Source organism: Pelmatolapia mariae, linkage group LG12, assembly GCF_036321145.2.
Source record: "Pelmatolapia mariae isolate MD_Pm_ZW linkage group LG12, Pm_UMD_F_2, whole genome shotgun sequence".
Classification (NCBI taxonomy): domain Eukaryota; kingdom Metazoa; phylum Chordata; class Actinopteri; order Cichliformes; family Cichlidae; genus Pelmatolapia; species Pelmatolapia mariae.
The window spans coordinates 16,510,796-16,532,711 of record NC_086237.1 but is presented as its reverse complement, the minus strand read 5'-3'; the positions used below and the strand labels follow the sequence as shown (position 1 = coordinate 16,532,711).

Genomic DNA, 21,916 nt, shown 5'->3' with positions numbered 1-21,916 from the left:
GGAGTGATTTCAGCTGAGAGCAACCTAACTGACATGATTCCACTCAGAAACCCTTTAAAGGATTAATAATGTGAAACGGAGAACTCAGCCACATATCCAGCATCCTACTGGTGTGTCAAGGCCTCTGGCTTCCAAGTCAGAATGACGAGAACAGAGCAGGGTTGACTTTTATGAATCTGTTTCCATTTGTACCTAGTGAGCCTGCTGGATTACAGCCTTTTTCTCTCACTTTCACTCTCGCCTTCCCTCCCCCAACTCTGTTCCTCTCTCTCTCTCTCTCTCTGATGTCATTGTTTCCTGCCCAGTAGATTCTGATGCTCAGTTCAGGTCTGTGTGCACACACATTAAACATAATGCACAGCACTCTGCTTGAAATGCTGACATATAGGAAATTACAGACACGTACAACAGTGATGTCAGCCCCATTTTCAGTCAACTCTGTGAAGTGCTCTGGTTTCTCTTGTCTGCATTGCAGACATCAAACAATGTGCGAGTGCTACCTGTGGCCATGTCACCTTTTGCAGGTTCATTTAAGGTCTTGTAGGATTACCTATCTTCTCTTTGTGGTTATCATCCACTGACTTTCCTTCAGAAACTATAGCTGCCAAAAAAACAAATGCTAGAACTGTTGCATTATCTATAACATCACTCACATGATTTACACTGTTGTAACATATTAGCTTCCAACAAATAAAATCATTCCATTTGTGCTGTAATAATAACAGCAATAGTAATAATTAAAGTTATCCAGCTCTGTGTTAGTTCCAGCTCAGAAGCCCTGTGCTTGACCTTACTGTAGTCCGAGATTTCTGCAGCATTCTTCACAGCAGTAGTCATATCCCCCATCGATAAGATTGCACAACGCCATAGTTTTCTTAAAATCAAATCCTGCGCAGTCTGTTTTCCTTTTCTGTTTCACTGTCCTCTGAGTCTGAGACAGTACGAACTAAATGATTTTAGCAGGTTTTTGTGCACTTGGACGTCTGTACCTGTGTATCTGTCTTGTTCATCATGGTCTGAAACCCATTCAGAGGACATCTCTTCTTTTTCTGCTCCTAAGCAGAGTTTATAGGAGTTCTGCGGGCTTCACAATGCTTTTTACCACATTGCTTAATATCTGGATTCTAAATCTAGAAACTGAAATGATCTAAACTCTTAGCCTAGACTTATTAATGGATCAGTCATTCTTCACTGAGACTAGCTGCAACATTTTCTACACACCCAGACTTTAAAGGCCCTGACAGGCTCTCCAAACAGTGGATAGAGTAAGAGGAGGATGGGGGATGGTTTAAAAAAACCCCACAGCAAATGTTAATTCTGTCATCTGCTCAGACAATTCTCATACCCAGCGTGTGTATTACTCCAACCCCCCACCCCCACCCCCCACCCACCCACCCTTTTGTGTAACACAACTTTTTCTCCAGAAAGGAGAAAGAAAAATACGTAACACTCAGAGGAATGAACGACAGTGCACCACACTGAAGTGATGGAAAGCAGAGATCCCCTTTTTTTTAAGTACAAAAGAAGAATTTATGTTTTACTCCTGCCTGTTTCCCATTTTTTTCTCCTCTTCTTCTTTTTGGAATTCCTCACTCTGAGGATTAGCTTGTGTTTGTCCCAATCCTCCCCCTTTTACCCATTCTCTCCTCCTCCTCCTCTCTGGCTTGTGGAATTCAATGTCCTAGGAATCACTCCCCTCTCCTGCTGCTTTGTGGTGACTGAGGAATTCATCCAGAGCCGAGGACGAAGAAAAATTGGCGTTTAACTCCAGGAGGTGTAAACCCTGCAGTCTGGGGCCCTCACCTGCCTTCCTTCATCCTCCCCCTCCAACTTCTGTCTGAGCACTGCACCTGTTCTGACTTGTCGGCCAGGTGGAGGGGATCCTCTAGCCTTACGCTGTTTTTTCAGCTGACCCTGGCTTCGGGGTAATTAGGAACCCTGTCTATTCATTTGACTGGATTACTGCTTTGCTTTGCATCTTTTTCTTTCCGTCTGTCTCTACAACCCACCTCCCTTCCCTCCCTGTGTATCTCTACCCCCCTCCCACTCCATCTCTTGTCTAGAGCAGTCTGAGGCTGGTTGACACTGTGGCTGTGTGGGTATGTGTGGAGTTGCAGAGGTTTCCCTTCTCGAGTAAAAGTGTGGATCACAAGGAAAGAGCACACAGGGGGGCCTAAGGGTGAAATTTAACCTTCTGGCAATTAAACTGGAGTGAGTGTTGAACGGTTGTACAAACTCCAAACCAAAGGATTGTGCGAGTTGGAAGAGCAGCAGGTATGAAGAGCCAGGCTGTGACTGCGTCTGTGGCTCTGCTGGCCCTGTGCTGCCTGCTGATGATCCCTAGAGGAGGAAAGAGCGCCGGGGGAATAGTTTCTCTCCGGCAGGCTGAGGATCAACTGCGAGACGAGTCGCCGGATGACCCAGAAAGAGAGCAAGGACTTGTAGCAGACTTACTCCCAGAGGAGGGCGGCATCAAGACCAAGAGAGACGCAGAAGCCAACCAGGCAGGTAAGTGGAAGAAATTATATTTTGTACTTCTAAAGCACAGATGTGTTATGCTGACAAGATATCAGAGCTGCTGAGGTACTGCTTGAGTTGTGGCATGACATGGAGCAAATGCAGACACAAATACACAACGATTCGGTCTCTGACAGCTCCAACAGCGTGACAAAGTCCATGTGCTCGCCTGTCCACTCCTGCTTCCCCGCACAAGGGAGCGGGACAGATGAGCTGGTTTAACTCACACCAGACAAGAGAAGAAGACACTGAGTCGAGCATCTTGCAGACAGATTTTTTTATGACGCGTACCTTTTCCACTGCCTCAGTTGCTCAAACCCTGCATGAATAATGCTGACTCTTCTGTACAGTCCCGCTAACACACTTCAAGCAATAAGCCCAGTTTTTGGAGCTATTAAATAAGCTCTTTGATGAGTCTCGCTTATGCTGCTGAGGTGAAAGTGGTACATTTATTGAGTATCTGGACAGATTTTGTATCATTAAAGCTGAACTGTGGTTAATAGAGCACAACTAATGGAAAGAGAGAAACATGGTTTCCATGAAGGTGCCACAGGACTTGAGGAAAAGTCAAAAGGAAATACTGATGGACCTCAAGCAGCCACTGAAATGTAACTGGCAGTCTGGACTTTCCTTGGAAACACTGCAATGTGATGGAGTGAAGAAATAGTTGCATAATCTCAGACCCAAGCCTCATAAAAGAACTAATTGTGTCTTTAGCTTCTGTGTGCAAGGAGGAATATGTTTTCATTTCAAAAGGTTTTGTGACAGAACCGTCAGGAGTGGGCTCTGGAAAACCTCTCTCTCTCTCTCTCTCTTTCTGCTGCTTCTTTTCCCTGTTTTTCCAGATATTTTAGGCCGGGTGAGGAGGGCACCTGATGAAGACAAGAAGAAAAAGAAGGACAAGAAGAAGAAGAACAAAGAGCCAAAAGACCCCAAAGCCACCAAAAAGCCAAAAACCGACAAGAAGGGAAAGAAGAAGGACAAGAAGACAACAACCACAACTTTACCCCCGACCACAACAAGTGAGAATAGAACGCTAAGCTTTGAGCCTGCTTCACTGATCACTTGGATTTGATTGCTGTTCAATCTTGTGTCCGTCTTATATTTCCAGCGATCCCAACGGAGCCACCCACCGAACCATATACAGATTACCCCTATCCCGATGCCGGTGAGTGGCACACACGCAGGGGCTGCTTGAAAAATATTGACTCAGTTGACTCCTAAATTTGAGTTCATATAACTATATTGTTAATATGTGTTAATGTTAATATGTTAATATGCTGTGTGTTAAACTGCCTCCCACTACTGGCTTGGAAAAACTTGTTTAACAATTAATTTTTTTTTAAAGGCTGGGAATATAAGAATATAAATGGGATATACACAATATAAATGGAAACTTCAACCATTGTGTGCATCGAAGTCTGAACAGGATTTGCTCTGTGCTACTGCACCTTTGAGAAAATTTATGTAAATCGTAAAATTATGTCATTCAAGTCCGTTTTGGGGTGGACCAGGAGCATAAAAGAAGTGGATTTGCCTCTGGTTTGTAGACTTGAAAGCTGTAACCTCAAACATTTTGAGGGCTGGATGTGAACACAATGGTGAGCCTGCAGAGGAGTGTGAGATGAATGTGAGAACCTGAGGACACTGTCCACATAAAATCTGACCATTCAAATCATGATCATGCAATACTGAAGAAGATTTCAAACACCAGGGTCAGAGGCCATAAAATGACTACAGAAAAACTTTACAGGGATGATTAATCTCATTAAAGTTTTATGCAGCATGACTTCTTTGTCCCAACACTGTTGAATATTAGAGAGTTTAAGTCACTTCCACATTAGCTTATTTTGTACAATACTAGATTGTAGACAGATGGAGGAATCGACCGTGACATCACCCATTGGTTTCTGAAGTCTGGCCTTGAGATGAGTGTTTCAGCTGTTTCTGCCATCTTGGTGAAACTGGAGCTCATGAGAGGGCGGTTTTATACCGCAGATAATCTTCCATTTTGATACATGGTATGACCAAGATTTTTAAAACAGACCATTTTTATCCAGCATGACCCAAAACGAAAGACTGAGCTCAACAGGAAAGTGTTTACAGAGGTCAAGACAGCAAGCTGTTTTCACACAGATTTCTATAGGACCAGAAGTCTTTAGTGCAACCACAGCTATCACCATCTGGTGGCCATCCAAATGCAGGATCCAGGCACTTTGACATTAGGCTTAGTAGCTTCTGCACCCAGAAGCTACTGAAAATGACAAAACTCTGCAGGCATAGAGTTAGAAAGATCAAGTGTAGCCCCCTCCTCATTTCTGAGCCAGCTACCAGCTCAGTGTTACATTAGCCTCACATGACACACCTGAATCTCTAAATCACAACACTGAAATGAAGACTGAAATGTGGCACACACACTTAGATGTAAATATAGCACCTATTGTGATTGGGCAAAAAGTTGTGCTCTTTTATGATTTTTTTACCCATCGAGGGTTACAGTGTTGTTTGTTTGTTTGTTTGTTTGTTTGTTTGTTTGTTTGTTTGTTTGTTTGTTTGTTTGTTTGTTTGTTTGTTTGTTTGTTTGTTTGTTTGTTTGTTTGTTTGTTTGGGGGGATTTGTTGTTGTTTTTATTCAAATACAAATTTAAAACTAGAAATATGTCTGAGTAGTGGTGTATCCTTGCTTTCCTAATACACAATATCCTGACTCTTGGAAAACTAGTAACATTATGGGTAATTACCTGTACTTTTGAAAGGTCGTTTTTTTTACAAAAAAAAAGAGGAAAAATAATTTCAGATCCAGTTCAAAAATCAGAACATTATAAAATACCAGAGAACCATAAACATATTTGTGTCCAGACTTGTGAGCCCACCATCAGCCAGCTTTTGTGTCTGTTTCCCTCTCAGAAACTGATTACTGGAACCCAGAAGATGACTACTGGGGTCCTGAGCCCACACCCTCCAGGCCAAAGCCTGAGGCTCCGATCACAGATCCCCCATACGACTACTGGAAGCCAGACGCCCCCGTAACAGATGCCTATGAAGACTACTTTAAACCAGATGAGGAAGACCCAGCTGCTCTTGTAACATATGCCTATGATGACTATTGGAAACCAGCAGAGAAAGAAGTGCCCACTTCAGCGCCTGCCATCTACGATGATTACATGAAGCCAGATGAGACAGACCTCTACACCTCTGTGACTGATAACTATGACAGCTACTGGCAAGAAGTAAACCCAACGCCTGCTGCCCCTGATACAAAGCCTGGAACAGATGACAGCGATTACTGGGATGCCACATGTACGTATAAGTCTTTTGTGTCTTTGTTTTGATTGAGGATGTTTAGTGTGGAGGCAGTTTATGTAACATGAATAAGATGATGAAAGCATAATCCATGTGGCAAATCCCGGGGAGGTCACTAGAAACAAATAAGAAATAAAATAATTGTTTATTTATGGGGGGGGGCTGAAACAATTCTGAGAAATATCATGAATTTACTTAACTAACAGGGGTGTTTACAGGAATTTTTCAGTGGGGTAGGCCAAGGTGTGGGGCACGAATAAGGCAGGGGCTCCACAGGCAATTGCCTTAAATTTGTCTTAAATATTTTTTTTTTAATCAAAAATGCAGAAAATTGGTATTAAAGAAACTGACAGCAAATAATACTTTTACAAGCAACAATACTTTTACAAGCAATTTGACTCTTCACTTAAGTAATAGTAAAGGTTTTATCATCAGCTTGTACTTCAGAAAGCTTGCTTTAGATACTTTGAACTGACAAGAAACTACAGCTTTAAAATAACTGGTATAGAGTACAAAATGTGACACTTATATACAAGATGTAATGGAGTAGAAGTAGACAACAGCATAGAAATACTAAGGTACAAGTAAATTAAAACCTTACTTCGATGAAATAGTAAAGTAAATTCTCTCATCTGATGATGTTAGGTATTGTAGCATTAATAATAATCTACTCCAATAGTATTAAAAGATTAGGAAACACCCTCACCAGAGTCGAGACAAATAGTTTACTCTCTGTCTTGTGAAACTTGACATTTAAAATAATGGCAATTAGTACAATTTTTTGTTTATATCTTTAAAAGTATGAAAGAGTCAAACAACAAGAACTCAATTAGGTCAAAATTTCCCCTTTGTCTTATCATTACTGCTTTGCAGTGTGGAAATAAAAACTGCAGGCAGTGGTTAAAAGGGATCATTGTCAGAGTTTAAAGTGCATTCTTTTAATGCTAATTGAGAAGTCATGTGTACAGAAATAGTTACAGAGTCAAAGGTGTCTTTTTTAACAGTGCTGGATTGTATGATATTATCAAGAAGCTTTTAAATTCATGATTTAAAAAATGAAATATTTCAATTTCCCCATGAAAGTGGTCACTTGTGCTTCTTTTCTTCAGAAACATACTAGATGATCTAAGACAGCGTTAGTCTTTGTGAAACAGAAGGAAAGAAGCAAAGAAGGACACAAAAAAGGAGTAAACTGCACTATGGGAGACATTTACAGAGAGTAGGCCAGCAATCTGTCCAGGATGTACCCTGCATTTTGTCCTCTGTCAACTACAAAAGGCTTCTGCCTCTTACCAACCCTTATTTGGATAAGTGATTAGGAATAGGATGTTCAGTGATTAATCAGCTGGACACTCAGTAAACTCGGTGGTTTGTTTAAGCTGAAGGAACTGCGTAAACTTCTGATTAAATAACGTTTAATAACAGATACCCGCTAATCTTTTGGATCCGATTTTCAGACATATTGGAGAAAACTTTTATGAGCGCTCTTTATTTCTTCCAGCTGAAGTCAACAGAGGACTTTTTTTCCACGGGATGAAATGCATGCTGGAAACAGTGTGTCGTGCAGACCTGTGACACTCATCTGGATTGGAATGGCATGCTCTCATTACTCTGTGTTTCCACACTACTGTACAGTACCTATGCTCCTTCAGCATTTCCAATGATTCACTCATACTTGGCCATTCTGCATTCTTGCTTATATTCTCCCATTTCTCTGTCTGTTACACTTAAATCACCTCTCAGCTTGACCTTTTGAATTCTTCTTCCTGCAGATGAGGTGCAACCGTCACCTGATGGTAAAGAGGCCAGCCCAGAAATTAAGGTGGAAATCCTGCCAGGTGACTGCAGACTCTCATGACAAAATCAACTAATGTGAAACCTCTAGTAAGCGTTAAGATACAAATGAAATAGCCAGCCCATACTTTGTGCAACACATGAGAATAACACTGGAGCTAATCTATGAGCTGACCTGCCCTAGTTTACACACAGGAGTGGGTGGGTTTATTTCTTCCACACAGTCAACAAAACTTCCCACAGTTTTCTTGTAGAGCAACATAAAGCCCTGTGATCAGAGCCCAGCAAAGTTATGTTTCTCATAAATGGGGAATTGAAGATTTAACAGCTACGTTATACAGCGGGCATCACACCAGCATCAAAATAGAAAACTCCTCTTGTGGTTGAATAATTCGGGCCACTGCTAAGTTGTAAAATTTTGCATGTAATCCCATAAAGCCTGACTCTGTAAAGTAGCGGCGCCTCCGAGGGGCTGAACGAGTCGTCTGACTTCGTGTTTGTTCTTTTTTGCACAGAAGAGCCCACCGCCACCGCGCCCTATGAGGGGACCTGGTATGATGATTACGACGAGTACGGGATGAGTATGTGGCCGCCCGCTCACACACATGTGAATCACAACCATACTCGAATGTTTTCTATTATTGGTTTAGTCACAGAGAACTTCCTGCCAATAAAGCAAACAGCAAAAGAAAGGGATAAACAGCAGTTGGGTCAATAGCTTTCAAGTGTTCCTTGATGACCCGTTTACATTTCTTAATGACTTGCAAAACCACAAAAAAAGAAGCATGCATATACAGTACACTACTGTGCATGGCTCTGTGGTAATCATTGTTGTTTCTATGAAATTATAAGTCATTTTCTTTCCTTTGTTGTTGTTGTTGTTGTTTTCAGAGAGAAAAGAAGACGAGACCGATGAAAAGTGGATGGAAAAAGAGCGAGAAAGAGCAGCCAAAGAGAGGGAGAGGGAAGAAAGAGGTAAGAAGACCCACATGGGATTCTTCTTTTGGTTATTTGCACCACCGTGCGTAATCCTGTCAAAGCAAAGAGCGTGCCTCGTGAACCCAAGTGGAAAAGTACTAACAATGATGTTGTCTCCCCTCAGTCATATCTAGTCATACTAAGAGAACGCAGATGTGATTTCCATGCATACAAATGTGTGCGTCTCAGGCACTTGCTTTAACTTGCATGACAGGGACAAAAGTTCACCCCACCAAAATAAAACGGAGATTAGGGCTGTAAAGAGTTCAGAAATCTCGTATGGGCTGGGCCCAAAAGCAAAGAGCGTGAGATAAGCTAAGAAGGCTGTGCCGGCATCGGATTGGAAGTGAGGGATGAAGAGGAGTGACAACAAAGGGAGAAGTATTTCAGCTCTTTTGTGCCACGTGTCTGCTGTGCGTAAAGTTGAAGGGGTAAAGCCCAGAGCAAGTGATATATAACACCACCAGGACTGGTGTTAATGAGGCACTTCCTGTGTGCACTGTTTGACCCAGACTAGGTCTAAGGTGAAATGGTTTTGCAGACGTTTCTGAGAGTTGCTGCATTCCTCCGTAACACAACTATGTGCATCTACAGATACTGTGTAAATGGGCGCGTGTGTGTTGTGGGTGAGCGAGCTTACAACATGTTTTACATTCTCACTGTCAGCCATGCAACCAGCATCACGCTCCAGTATGTGTCAGAATATGAATAATGACAATGGGTGAGAGACTCGGCAATCTTCCTTCATGGTAAAAGTCCAGGTCAGGGGGATGATGATGATGATGATGATAGTTTCAGAGCAGACTTGGACTTGAAGCTAAATCATAACATCTGCTGTGCTTTGTTTTTTAACCATACTCTGGCCCTCCAGGTCCTCCTGAGGACTTTTGGCAAATAAAAATTGTAAAATAATACTGAGTTCCTCCATCATTTCTGGGCAGAGTGAAAGAAAATAAAATTCAGCCAAGACAGCGCAATTTATTTTGCATTAAGACTGTTTGTCTGGCCTCGGACAGAGAGAGCGCAGAAGCTAAAGGAGGCAGAGGAGAGAGCCAGGAACAGGCCGCGTGTCTTCAAAGAGCCAAAGAGTAAGTCAACATCTGTTCAAATCTGGAAAGTATACGTAAGCTTTTGCTGAATGTAATTAACACGTTATTTAAATGTTCTCTTTCTGCTTGGCAGAGTGTCCTCCCCTGGGGATGGAGTCTCACAAGGTCGAGCCAGATCAGCTTTCAGCCTCTTCTATGTCTCAGTATCACTTTGCACCTCAGAGGGCGCGCCTAAACATGCAGGTACACAGCAATCAAGGCAGGGCCATGCACTTACAAGCAGGCCTTGAAAAAACCACCAGCTGCCAGCAACACTGAAAAATACTGTTATTGTTAGGTCTGTCACTTCCAGGAGCTGCCTTAGTGGTACATGCTTGACGGATCCTTTTAAGTCCTCAGTATTTAAATCAACAATGTGTTTTGGGGAGGGGGGGGGGTATCCAAACTTTTCTGTTAATGGATGCAAAAGTAGATATGTTGCTTTGGCACTTAAGATACTAAAAGGGTTCAAGTATTCAGTAGCATGTGTCTCCGTGGTTCCCAGGGCTCCGATGATGAGGACAACATAAGAGGTGGAGCGTGGTGTGCAAATTCAGAGGATGCTATCCACTGGTTTGAGATAGATGCTCGGAGAGCGACAGAGTTCACCGGAGTCATTACTCAGGGACGGGACTCCTTAAATGAGTAAGAGACAAACAGACACGCAGACATAAATATGCATCATTTGACATTCCTAAACCCAACAATTTGCCCTCTTCTTCTTTCAGCAATGACTACGTGACATCCTACTTCCTGGCTTTCAGCAATGACAGCAGAGAGTGGACCACCATCCACGATGGATACGCCGACTGGGTGAGTTCATCTAAAACTGTACCACTTCCACAAGCACCAATACTCGTCTTCCTCTGCCCCTCATTCACATGTCCCCTCTTGTCCAGTTGTTTTTTGGAAATAATGATAAGGACACCCCAGTGATGAACCAGCTTGCAGTGCCCGTGGTGGCCCGCTACATGCGAATTATCCCGCAGAGCTGGAACGGCTCTCTTTGTATGAGGTTGGAGGTCCTAGGCTGCCCCCTGCCTGGTGAGTCGTATACCCACACACTCACACACACCTTAAACACAGAAAATGAATAATTTTTGCTGCTGTTTTCTCCAAACAGATCCAGTTAATGTTCTGTACAGGCAAAATGAGGTGACTCCCGTGGACTACTTACAGTTCAAACACCACAGCTACTCGGAGATGGTTGATGTGAGTTTCCCTGCAAAGTTTATCTACTGGCTGATAGAATTCCAGGAGGTTCGCTTTAAATGCTCTAATATAAATTGCAGCTTCATTCCTTCTCAGTTTTTCATTTGAACCACCAGAGACCAACATGACATTTCCACAATAACATAATATTCATTATTAACCATCTGCTTTGTAGTGTGTAATGTAATCAAATACAATGCTTTGCATATTTACTGTTGTCTTTATCTCACCTATTCAGCTTATGAAGTCAGTGAATGAGGAGTGCCCTAACATCACCACCATCTACAGCCTGGGCCGCAGCTCCAAGGGACGGGAAATTGTTGCCATGATAATCTCTGGCAACCCCACAGAGCACGAAATAGGTGGGATCTCAAGCAGGAAACGGGCAGATAGCCGTGTTCTTATTGTAATGTGTGCTATAACAACACAAATGCTGTAATGTGCAGTATTTCAAACAGTCTGGGATGCTGATTCGTTGAAATTACGCTGGGTTCATGGCACCACTGTGGTATCCCACAAATCCTAATAAACACCAGGCGGACACCAGCAGATTAAGGCTGACAGACAATTACAGTCTCGCCCCGGTTGTCCCCACAGGTGAGCCAGAGATCCGCTTCACGGCAGGTCTCCATGGAAATGAGGCAGTGGGTCGGGAGATGATCCTGCTTCTCATGCAGTACCTGTGCAAAGAGTATAAAGACAGAAACCCCAGAGCCCAGCGCCTGGTGGAGGGAATACGCATCCACCTGGTGCCTTCGCTCAACCCTGACGGACAGGAGGAAGCTTTTGAAGCGGTCGGTGTAAAAAACAATCAATCAACGACAACATGTTTTAAATACTGTCTAAAACAAAGAGGAAATGTCTGTGAAACATAGTGGGCTACTTAGATGAGTATGTCCCTTTTACCCAATTTCTACTCTGCAGGGATCAGAGCTGAGCAGTTGGACCACCGGTCACTTCACCAATGAGGGCTTTGACATCTTCCAGAACTTCCCTGATCTGAATAGTATCCTGTGGGATGCTGAGGATAAGGGCATGGTGCCTAAACTCACCCCCAACCATCATGTGCCTATACCAGAGCACTTTGAAGCTAATAGTTCGGTAAAGAAACAAACAAACAAATATCCATATATAGAGAGCGAGAGATAGATATAGATATAGATATAAATATATAAAGCCTTTGAGACTAACCAGGTTGTGGTAAACAAAAACAAAAGTATGTTATATGAGATTCTGATCCTCTGTCTGAGTGATCCTGATCTTCCTGCTTTTGTTCCAGATTGCTGTGGAAACCAGGGCCATAATCTCCTGGATGAAAAGCTATCCATTTGTGTTGGGCGCAAACTTCCAGGGTGGGGAGAGAATTGTGGCCTATCCTTATGACAGCTTACGTCTCAACAAGCCTGCTGAGAGCCAGAAACCTCGGAGCCGCAAGAAGAGACAGTATGACTTGTTTCCCCTACCTGTCTTCTGTTGTTGTTTCTGTACCTTTACGTACACTCGTATTGTCCAAATGCAAATTTTTCACCTCTGTGAACCCCCAAAATAGTGCTTAATAATTCATTTAGAATCATGTCTGCAGGTATGAGGATGAAGGTTTTGATGTATCTGAGTGGGGAAGGGGCTACCATGAGGAGCCAGTGGAAGACTGGAGAAGCAGAGGGTATGCAGAGCCAGAAGAGGAGTGGCGGGGCCATGGATATGACCATGGTCACGACACAGGCTATGACCATGGTCGCGACCCTGGGTACGACCATGGTCGCGACACAGGCTATGACCATGGTCGCGACCCTGGGTACGACCATGGTCGCGACACAGGCTATGACCATGGTCGCGACCCTGGGTACGACCATGGCTATGACCCTGGGTACGACCATGGCTACAATCACGCGTACAACCAGGGTTATGGGCACAGGGAGGAAGAAGACGATGACAGAGGAAGAAGTGCAGGCTACCATTATGCTGAACCTGAAGATGAGCCCCGCGTGACTGCAGACGAATCCCTCTTCAGGTGGCTAGCTATCTCCTATGCCTCCACACACCTGACCATGACACACAGCCATCACGGATCCTGCCAAGGAGACACACCAGGAGGGGGTCTTGGAATTGTCAACCGGGCCAAATGGAAGCCAGTAACAGGCAGTAAGTAGAGACCAGTGCGTTTAACTTCCCACGTATGTTTATAGCACACCCTGGTGGACAGTAGTTGCAATACATGCTCTTGATCTTCCCTGCAGGTATGAATGACTTCAGCTACCTGCACACCAACTGTTTGGAGCTGTCCATTTTCCTCGGCTGTGATAAGTTCCCTCATCAGAGCGAGCTGGCGTATGAGTGGGAGAAAAACAGAGAAGCAATGCTCATCTTCATGGAGCAGGTTAGTCCCAAACAAACACAAACTGTAACCTGTCCTGACTGTGCTTCAGTCTGCAGTGAAAAGACTATTCAACATCCTGCTGGATATAATGTTGGATTTTAAAATTTCTCAAAACAAAATAAAAATACCTAAAACTGTGATTTACAGCATTGTGATTTTGCAGTTATTCCTCCTCTGTATACATACATACATATATATATATATATATATATATATATATATATATATATATATATATATATATATATATATATATATATATATATATATACATATATATATATATATATATATATATATAAATTATTCAATGATAAAAACAATTTGCATATCACTTAAAATAGGCCACTCAAGACTCAAATGCAAAATCAAAATGGGAGTAGGATCAAATATGATTCTTTTGTAATAGATGATTTTTGAGTGGAATCATTTTAGAATAACTGAATTATTAAACCACAGCTTTTTGGATCAATCCAAGTATAACTGGGCTAAATTTTACTCCAAAGTCCACTCATGAAAAAATGAAACTACTGATTTTACTGAGCAGTTGACGAGAACTACTACTCAGCAACTGTACCTTGTACTTTGCTTCTTTCACTCATGTAACTATTTGTGTACTTCAGGTGCATCGCGGCATTAGAGGGATTGTGAAAGATCAGCAGGGGAACCCTATTGCAAACGCTACTGTATCTATCGAGGGGATAAATCACGACGTGACCACAGGTCAGTATACTGTTCACACCATCACTCAGGATGTAATAAAACATAACATAGCTCAAACTGTGCTCAACACTACTGTTGCCATTGTAGCACCAACGGGGGATTATTGGCGTCTGCTTAACCCCGGGGAGTACCGCGTGACGGCTCGAGCTGAGGGCTTCTCCTCGTTGACCAAACTCTGTGTGGTGGGCTATGAGTCGGGGGCGACTGCCTGCAGCTTCAACCTGGCCAAGTCCAACTGGGACCGCATTAAACAGGTAAGACTGTCCCAACTTGAAGTGCCTCAATACATGTGCATCTTAGCAGTACTCAGTAAAGCATCTTTGTTTTTTCTTTAATTTTTCTGCAGATTATGGCCCTCCACGGCAACAAGCCAATTCGAATTGCCTACAGCAATAGCAGAGTACAGTACACCACAGTCAACAATGGCCACAGGAGTGTGATCGGTGCCAGTAATGGGTCTTCCACAAATTCACGACTCAGTCCTGAGCAGCGACGGAGGCGCAAGATCGCTCTCATCCGTCGTCTTCGCCAGCGGAAATTAATGAAGGCCATGTCGATGAGAACGACGTTACCCCCTACAACAACCACAACCACAATTCCCACAACAACAGAGGCCACCACATCCTGGTATGAATCTTGGGTCTGGGGAGAGGGACAGTCCTCAACTCCCGGCGGCTTCACAGACTCCATCATGGACTATGACTACAAGATCAGTGACTATTAAAGAAAACACAAGTGGCTTGTTTCAGTAAACCACCGTCCTCTCTTAACTGTAGTTCACGTTGCCGTGTTGTACTTAGAGCTGGCTGAAGAATCAAATTAGGGATCTCGTCTTTGTACGACATAAGCAATGGGAATGTACAGAATATCAGCTATATTAAAATAGTACATCTGTTAATCAACATTTGAAATAAGGTCTCTTCACAGAAATGGAACCGTTTTATTGATTTCTTTTCCAAAGATCACACTTCATTATTCTCTGACTCGTTCAATCACTTCTACGAATGCTTCATGAAAAGAAGTTTATTGTGGATGCACATAAAAAAACAGTTATTTACACGATCTTCACATATGGCAGAAATATTTTTACAGTGTGAACATTCAGTAAATGTGGGAGAAGTTGGTAACAGATGAAGGAGTACAGAGGTTTTTATCATGTTTTCTCAGACACAGATGGGTTAGAAGAGTTATTTTTCAAATAAAGGCTTCTTATTAAACCACGAGGGTCTCTTCTTTTCTTTTTCATTTGCTGGTTTTCTTTCAGTTCAATGAAAAAAAAAAACCCCCAAATGTTATTTTAACAGAAACACTGAAAGGAACCCATGAGGTAAATGTATCTTATTGAAAAGCTTCTGTGTTTTTTGGATTGAAGTTCATTTGATTCTTCTGTGGCCAAAACAAATTAGTCTTAAAAAAAAAAAAAAAAAAAAGCATCAGCTGTGTCCTCAGTGGCTTACGTTCATCTCACTTTCCTCATCTTCATCTGCAGAGAAGGCAGAAAAGCTGATTGGCTCACAGTGAAGAGTACGTAAATTGACGAGGCACGCCATCTGCGTGCTGCTGAATTCTGGAACGGTAACCAAAAGGACTTCCTGGCCATCCGGACCTGGCGGGATGAGAATACGAGCAGCAACAGTTAATTATTTATTGCACATTAGTCTGTGTGAATAGTACATTTGAAGCTTAAAACAGATCATATGATAACATCCACAAAGTTTCTTCAGTTTACATGCAAATGGCATGCACTAACCTTTGATGAGCTTGGAGTCGAAAGTAGGGGCATTGCCACTGAAGTAAACATGGGGACACTCTTCCAGGATGAAAGGGTCTTTTTGGTAAAATGGGTAACAACCTGAGCAATTCAGAGAAAATCTTGTCAATAAATCAATAGTGTGTTTAGATTTACCAGAGGCTCTGCATCTTGTTCTGTATCAACTAACCTAATGTGTCAGGTGCCGTCGGGGCCAGATGTCGGAGTCGAAGCGTTTCCTCTAATATTTCCAAGTGGCTGTCCCTGCTGCTGTACCTCTGAATGTCACAGACGTTCTGCCCTGATGTACCGAGGAACCTTCAAGGAAACAAGCAAATACATGTAAACCTAAACATATCTGCACCTAGGAATGAATATTAAAGTGGACATGAGGCATAAATGGAACCCTGCTCTGAAAAACTGACATAGGCTAAGTGCGTCTATGAAGTTGGATTTAAGAAATAGTGCTAAACACGTTGAAAATTTAAACTGTAAGCACTTATTTTTCAAATCCAGCTACACAGACAGAGTTATATCCATGTTAGTTTTTGAGAGCAGGGCTCTATGGTGTAAATTAGCCTGTATACTTGTAGTGCTTCATGCCCACTGTAGCAACATGTGTGACGCTGCTTACCTCACTCCGTCTATGCTGGCGTGGTATGGATTGGATGCCAGCTGTAGTGTGGGGTAAACAGACGACAAGGGGAACATGCATCGGTGGAGAGGCTGCTGTGGGAGGGTGTAGTTGGTGGGGTCGTACTGGCCAGGCATTACATCCACAGGAACCGAGGCCTTAATCAGCAGGAGACAGTAATGTGTAGCAAAAGAAAAAAACAAAACAGTAGAGTTGTTTAGACGGTAATAATCTGTGGTTTTCCTCTTTTCCTCCAGTCCAGTTTATCCACCATCACCCTTCTGCACATGCCCAAACCACCTCAGCCTGTCTCTCTAACATAGTGTCCAAACCGCTCAACCTGAGCTGTAACTCTGATATATTCATTTTCTAGTCCTGTCCATCCTGCTCACTCTCCACTCTGAGCATCTTCAACTCTGCCTCCTCCAGGCTCAACATCCTGTCTTTTTGTCAGCACCACCCTCTCCATACAATACATCATATATTACAGCATGTCCAACTCGTCCACCTTTACGCCACTGCTCTTCTTCACCTCTCTTGTGCAGTCTTTGTAGGGCTGCTACGATTCATCGGCATAATCAATGACGTCAACAATGAAAATTTAGCGACATGTAATTTTATTGTCGACGTCTCACATTCTAATACCACGTAAATGTGTTTTTTAACTGCAATACACTACAGGGGGCCATGGGGGCAGTATCCCCTATTTCGTCTGCCAAGACTGAACTCAATACTAAAGAAGAAGGAAGTAGTGCTAACTGCCAAGCAGGACAGAAGAAAATGGAAACAGGGATTTAAAAAAAAATGTGAAAGAATTTCACAGAAAACAAATAAAGTAAATGCAGACTGTGCAAAGCGGAGCTTTCCTCCCAACTTGCTGTGGGACGAGATAACAGGGTGACATTCACAGGTGGGCAGATGAGATACTGGAGCCCAGAACAGGTGGTTTGCCCACAGGAAACGGAGATAAGAGTTATTGAAATAATCACAGACTAATCGACTAATTAAAGAAAAATTGGCAGATTAGTTGACTACCAAATTATCTTTAGATGTAGCCCTAACTCCTTGCTTTGGATGGTTGACCCCAGGTACTTAAACTCATCCACCTTCACTACCTCTGCTTCTTACACCTTCGCCTTCAAACCCGTCTCCCTCTCATTCACACACACGTATTCTGTTTCGATTCGACTGACTTTCCTCCACCTCCCCAGCTTCTCCACCACCTGCTCCTTACTCTTACTACAGATCGCAGTGTCGCCTAACTATATCATACTCCATGGAGATTCGTGCCTGAACTCATATGCCAGCCTGTCACCACTGCAAAAAATGAAGGGCTCAAAGGCAATCCCTGATTTAATCCCATCCCCATCTATCATTCCTTCCACACTTTCTCATACAGTATCACAGGTCCTCCCTTGGCTCTCTTGGAGGTTATGAATCATAACATAAACATTTATCATTAAAGTAAACTGTGTCAAAATCTTCAGACTTACCACCAGCTGAAGCAACAACTCATCTAGCAAACGAATGGCATCCACACTGCCAGCTTGAGTCTTCTTAGTAAGATACTTGGCCTGGGGGAAAAAACAAAACAAAAAACCAGAGAAAGGGTAAAAAAAATTTTTTTTATGTTTCAAGTAAACCTGTTCACATGAGTGACTTGGGAGGAACGTGACTATATGACAAGGTTCAAACCATTTTTCCCACCTTTGTTGATGCATCCTTGTCTTGAGTGTTTTGACTCAGGAGGTTTCCCGCCAGCAGAACCCTGGAAATTGTTGCTGCACCACTCTGCTCCCCAAGGTCACCGAGCTGACCAGTTACCATGTCGACAAGCAACTGTAGGCCCAGCATGCTGTCAGCATGAGTACTGCCAAGACCCAGACCTGACGCCAGGAGCACAAACCTGTATGAAGGCAGGCAAAGCAATTAATGTTGTTTATCACTACAGGCAGGAATTTACACCAGTTATATGTGTTTTCATACCTGTCAGAGTCAAGTGCAGGTCTTGCTTTCTGCAAAGGAAGATCCGCTGTGCAAAAGTCCTCAACTGTGAACTTCCCATCATTCCTCTCGGCACCATATACTGCAATGACGCTGCCTAAGAAAGACAACAAGAAACACCTACATCAGACTCATACATCCACAGCTCATGTGATGCTGACATCCTGAAAAACTACCAACCTGTGACACACTTGTCTTTGTCAATTTTCCCCTCTAGTTTAATCCTCTGCAGTTCATCCTCCAGAATCAACTCATCTGATTCATGAATGTATTTTGCTCGTGCAGGCTGGGGCAGGAGGTTGTGCTGGAGAGCAAGGAAAAAGAAAGTTGTTAAGGTACAATCCAGTAGCTGCTTTCAATGTGTTGGGTGAATTTAGCACTACTTCCAACCTCCTCACTGATTTCTTTCAGAATAGATGGCTGCAAGTCCATACGCTTGAACAGAGTCCCTACAATGCAACACTGCTCCGCTGTTTCTAGATCACACAGCTTCTTGATAACCACATCTGATCCTGACGGATACAGAACAGAAAAAAAACAGATTAAGAAATAGAAATCAAGTGTTTCAGTGTCCCTGATGTAGGTAGGTAAGATTGCTCTGAGCTTACCCCACTTCTGCTGAGCTCTCTCTGACAGCAGAGGCCTCATCTGCATAAGTCGTGCTGCGTAAATGTGAGCATACTGGCGGCTGAAGCTCCGCTCCCCAACTCTGTAGCGTTCAGAGCACTGACTATAAGCCAGAGACGTTCTCTCAAACACCGGGCCCTGGTCCTCTGAGGCAGGACGGCAGAGCAGAGAGGAGCCCTCCCTCTGTACACTTAGGTCTGAGAACATGACTGTCCTGAATAAAAGCACAGGAGGCATAGAAATGGGTCTATTTTAGATTTCAATTTAAAGCACAGTCCACTCAATAACGTGCTTACAAGTGCAAGTAAAGTTGTCTGGGTAAACATCCCGACTTTTCATGAGAATACCCTGAAAATTAATATAATATGACAGATATAACGACCTTACCGAAGAAAATAGACGTTTGCACTTCAGCTGCTACTCCTCTGAGATCAAGTGTGTGTTGATATTTTCAGATATCGACGATTATTTTCAGTAGCTTGCGAGCAACAGGAATAATTCCCGCGAAATCACCCGCTCACCGGTGACAGTCTCTATGTACGAGGGCGAACTATCGCGAGAAGTAAGAAAACATAAAAAAAAGTCAAAAATCTAAAGCACCCGTAGTAAGGAACGAAACATATATACAACACATTTTAGACAGCCTTGTTATTTTTATACACTTACAATTTTACATATTTTTTAAATAACTGCATCGTTTTTGTTTTATTGTTGTTTTTTCTCGTACCGTCGCACATAAACTACGTCGCCGATGTCGCAACGAATTGAGGTCACAATAGCGTAGCGGTAGCACGTACCTTCGCCATTTTCACAGCTCTTTGTGCGCTACCGTTTGCAAAGAGTTTCTGTGTTTTTAACAAGCCATTTGCTACTTCAGATTTTAAATTCATTGCGAGAATGCAAGGAAACAGAGGCCCCCAGCAGAACCGCGGCCCAAACCGCCCGGGAGAGCAGCTGAAAGGCGAAGGAACAAACAGCAACGGGCAGCAGCCAGAGCCCAGCGAGCAGACCAATCCCAACGAGGCCTTAACCCTGGACCTGCAGAGCTTCAGAAAGCCCGGGGAAAAGACCTTTACCCAGCGGAGCAGGCTGTTTGTAGGTAACTTACCAACAGGTGTTACCGAGGAGGACCTGGAGAAGCTGTTCACCAAGTATGGAAAAGCCAGCGAGATATTTATTAACAAGGAAAGAGGCTTCGGCTTCATCAGGCTCGAAACGAGAATCATAGCAGAGATCGCCAGAGCCGAGCTAGATGATACCCCCTTCAGAGGCAGGCCCATACGGGTGAGGTTTGCGACACACGGAGCTGCTTTAACTGTGAAGAATCTGCCAGAGTTTGTGTCCAACGAGCTCCTGGAGGAGTCCTTCGCAGTCTTTGGCCAGATAGAAAGAGCTGTGGTCATAGTGGATGACCGAGGGAGGCCTACGGGGAAGGGCATAGTGGAGTTCACCTCAAAGCCAGCTGCAAGAAAGGCTTTGGATAAGTGCTCTGATGGTGCTTATCTTCTGACAGCTTTCCCCCGGCCTGTTACAGTGGAGCCTATGGAACAGTTTGATGAAGAGGAGGGACTGCCAGAAAAGTTGGTCAACAAAAACCAGCAGTATCACAAAGAGCGTGAGCAGCCACCACGATTCGCTCAGCCCGGCTCCTTCGAGTATGAGTATGCCATGCGATGGAAGGCCCTGATGGAGATGGAGAAGCAGCAGTATGAGATGGTGGACCGCAACATGAAAGAGGCGCAGGAGAAGCTGGAGGCTGAGATGGAGGCGGCCAGACACGAGCATCAGGTGATGCTGATGAGGCAGGACCTCCTGAGGCGGCAGGAAGAGCTGCGAAGGATGGAGGAGCTCCACAATCAGGAAGTGCAGAAGAGGAAACAAGCCGAGCTCCGACAGGAGGAGGAACGCCGCAGGAGAGAGGAGGAGATGAGGCTGCGCAATGAGGAGATGATGAAGAGGCAGCAGGAGGGCTTCAGGGGCAACTTCTCTGAAAACAGGGAGCAAGACATGAGGATGCATATGGGTGGTCATGGGATGCCCATGAACAGAAACTCTCTGGGTGGCAGCTCTGGTCCAGCTGGTACTCCTGGCTTGGCTGCAGAGAATTCACCAATGTTGCCAGGGCCAGGAAACAACAGCATGCCTGGGGGTGGTCAGGGTGGCTTCCCCAGAGGCCTCCCTGGGCCTGGAGATTATGGACCTCCCAATAAACAACGCAGATTTTGAATTGCAAGCTTAATTTTTTTTTTTCCCCCACCCCCCCTTCCTTTTCATACTCACTGTACTTTTACGTTCGGCTAGTGTTAACTTTTGAACTTGGAAAACTGCATGTCATTTTTTTTGTACCTGCCTATTTGTACTTTTGATTTATTTTTAGTTCTGAAATGTAAAAACTCCAAATGAGCCATGTGTTTTACTTTACTTCTCACATTAATGTATTTTCATAGGGGTAGAAAGGGCTTTTGTCCTGGTTATGATAACTTTTCTGGAATAAATTCCTGATTCCCTAAATAAAGGCTTTGGTTTATTCAGAGCAGAATCACCTCAGCAAGCTCAGGATTGCACACAATAGTGACTTTTGTCTGCACAGTAGTGTGAGTAGTATTGTCACTAACAAAGTAAAGAGTGGTATTTCTGGCACTCAATATTGATTATTGGTCATCTGTGCCTGATTTATTAATTACCAAAAAGTGAAATGCAAATGTCAGCAGTTTATAGCAAGTAAGTCTTATCACAGCTTTGATAGGTTACTGATAGGTTGCAGTTAAATATTAAGCGAGAAACATGGGCTTTTGCACAGTCGTTTTTCTGCTTTATTTTGATAATTAGGAGAGAAAAAAAATGCCTCACACATATTGAGAACTTCTTGCATGTTTTGCTGAATACCCATATCTGGCTTCCTACTGATAG

At 43.4% G+C, this 21,916-nt stretch overlaps 3 protein-coding genes across 3 annotated transcripts; 2 read left to right on the top strand and 1 right to left on the bottom strand.

The window, feature by feature from the left end:
* The first annotated feature begins 1,670 nt into the window (after nt 1-1,670).
* Nucleotides 1,671-15,212, top strand: aebp1b (AE binding protein 1b). The gene is made up of 22 exons (XM_063489283.1): nt 1,671-2,508; nt 3,363-3,539; nt 3,629-3,685; nt 5,424-5,816; nt 7,592-7,657; nt 8,129-8,194; nt 8,505-8,588; nt 9,608-9,679; nt 9,774-9,883; nt 10,185-10,324; nt 10,408-10,492; nt 10,579-10,723; nt 10,803-10,891; nt 11,130-11,253; nt 11,489-11,685; nt 11,816-11,992; nt 12,171-12,334; nt 12,474-13,033; nt 13,129-13,268; nt 13,892-13,991; nt 14,079-14,245; nt 14,338-15,212. Exons 1-22 carry the CDS (start codon nt 2,277-2,279, stop codon nt 14,713-14,715), a joined length of 3,723 nt encoding a protein of 1,240 aa, XP_063345353.1. The 5' UTR covers nt 1,671-2,276; the 3' UTR covers nt 14,716-15,212.
* A 110-nt stretch (nt 15,213-15,322) lies between these two features.
* pold2 (polymerase (DNA directed), delta 2, regulatory subunit) lies at nt 15,323-19,517 on the bottom strand. The gene is made up of 11 exons (XM_063489284.1): nt 19,394-19,517; nt 18,988-19,220; nt 18,770-18,891; nt 18,560-18,683; nt 18,362-18,476; nt 18,083-18,281; nt 17,869-17,949; nt 16,376-16,533; nt 15,932-16,059; nt 15,742-15,843; nt 15,323-15,597 (listed from the first exon to the last, which is right to left on the bottom strand). Exons 2-11 carry the CDS (start codon nt 19,211-19,213, stop codon nt 15,437-15,439), a joined length of 1,416 nt encoding a protein of 471 aa, XP_063345354.1. The 5' UTR covers nt 19,214-19,220; nt 19,394-19,517; the 3' UTR covers nt 15,323-15,436.
* Nucleotides 19,518-19,770: 253 nt separating this feature from the next.
* nono (non-POU domain containing, octamer-binding) lies at nt 19,771-21,585 on the top strand. Its single transcript, XM_063490569.1, has one exon. The coding sequence runs from the start codon at nt 19,904-19,906 to the stop codon at nt 21,230-21,232; it is 1,329 nt and encodes a 442-aa protein (XP_063346639.1). The 5' UTR covers nt 19,771-19,903; the 3' UTR covers nt 21,233-21,585.
* Nucleotides 21,586-21,916: the final 331 nt, after the last annotated feature.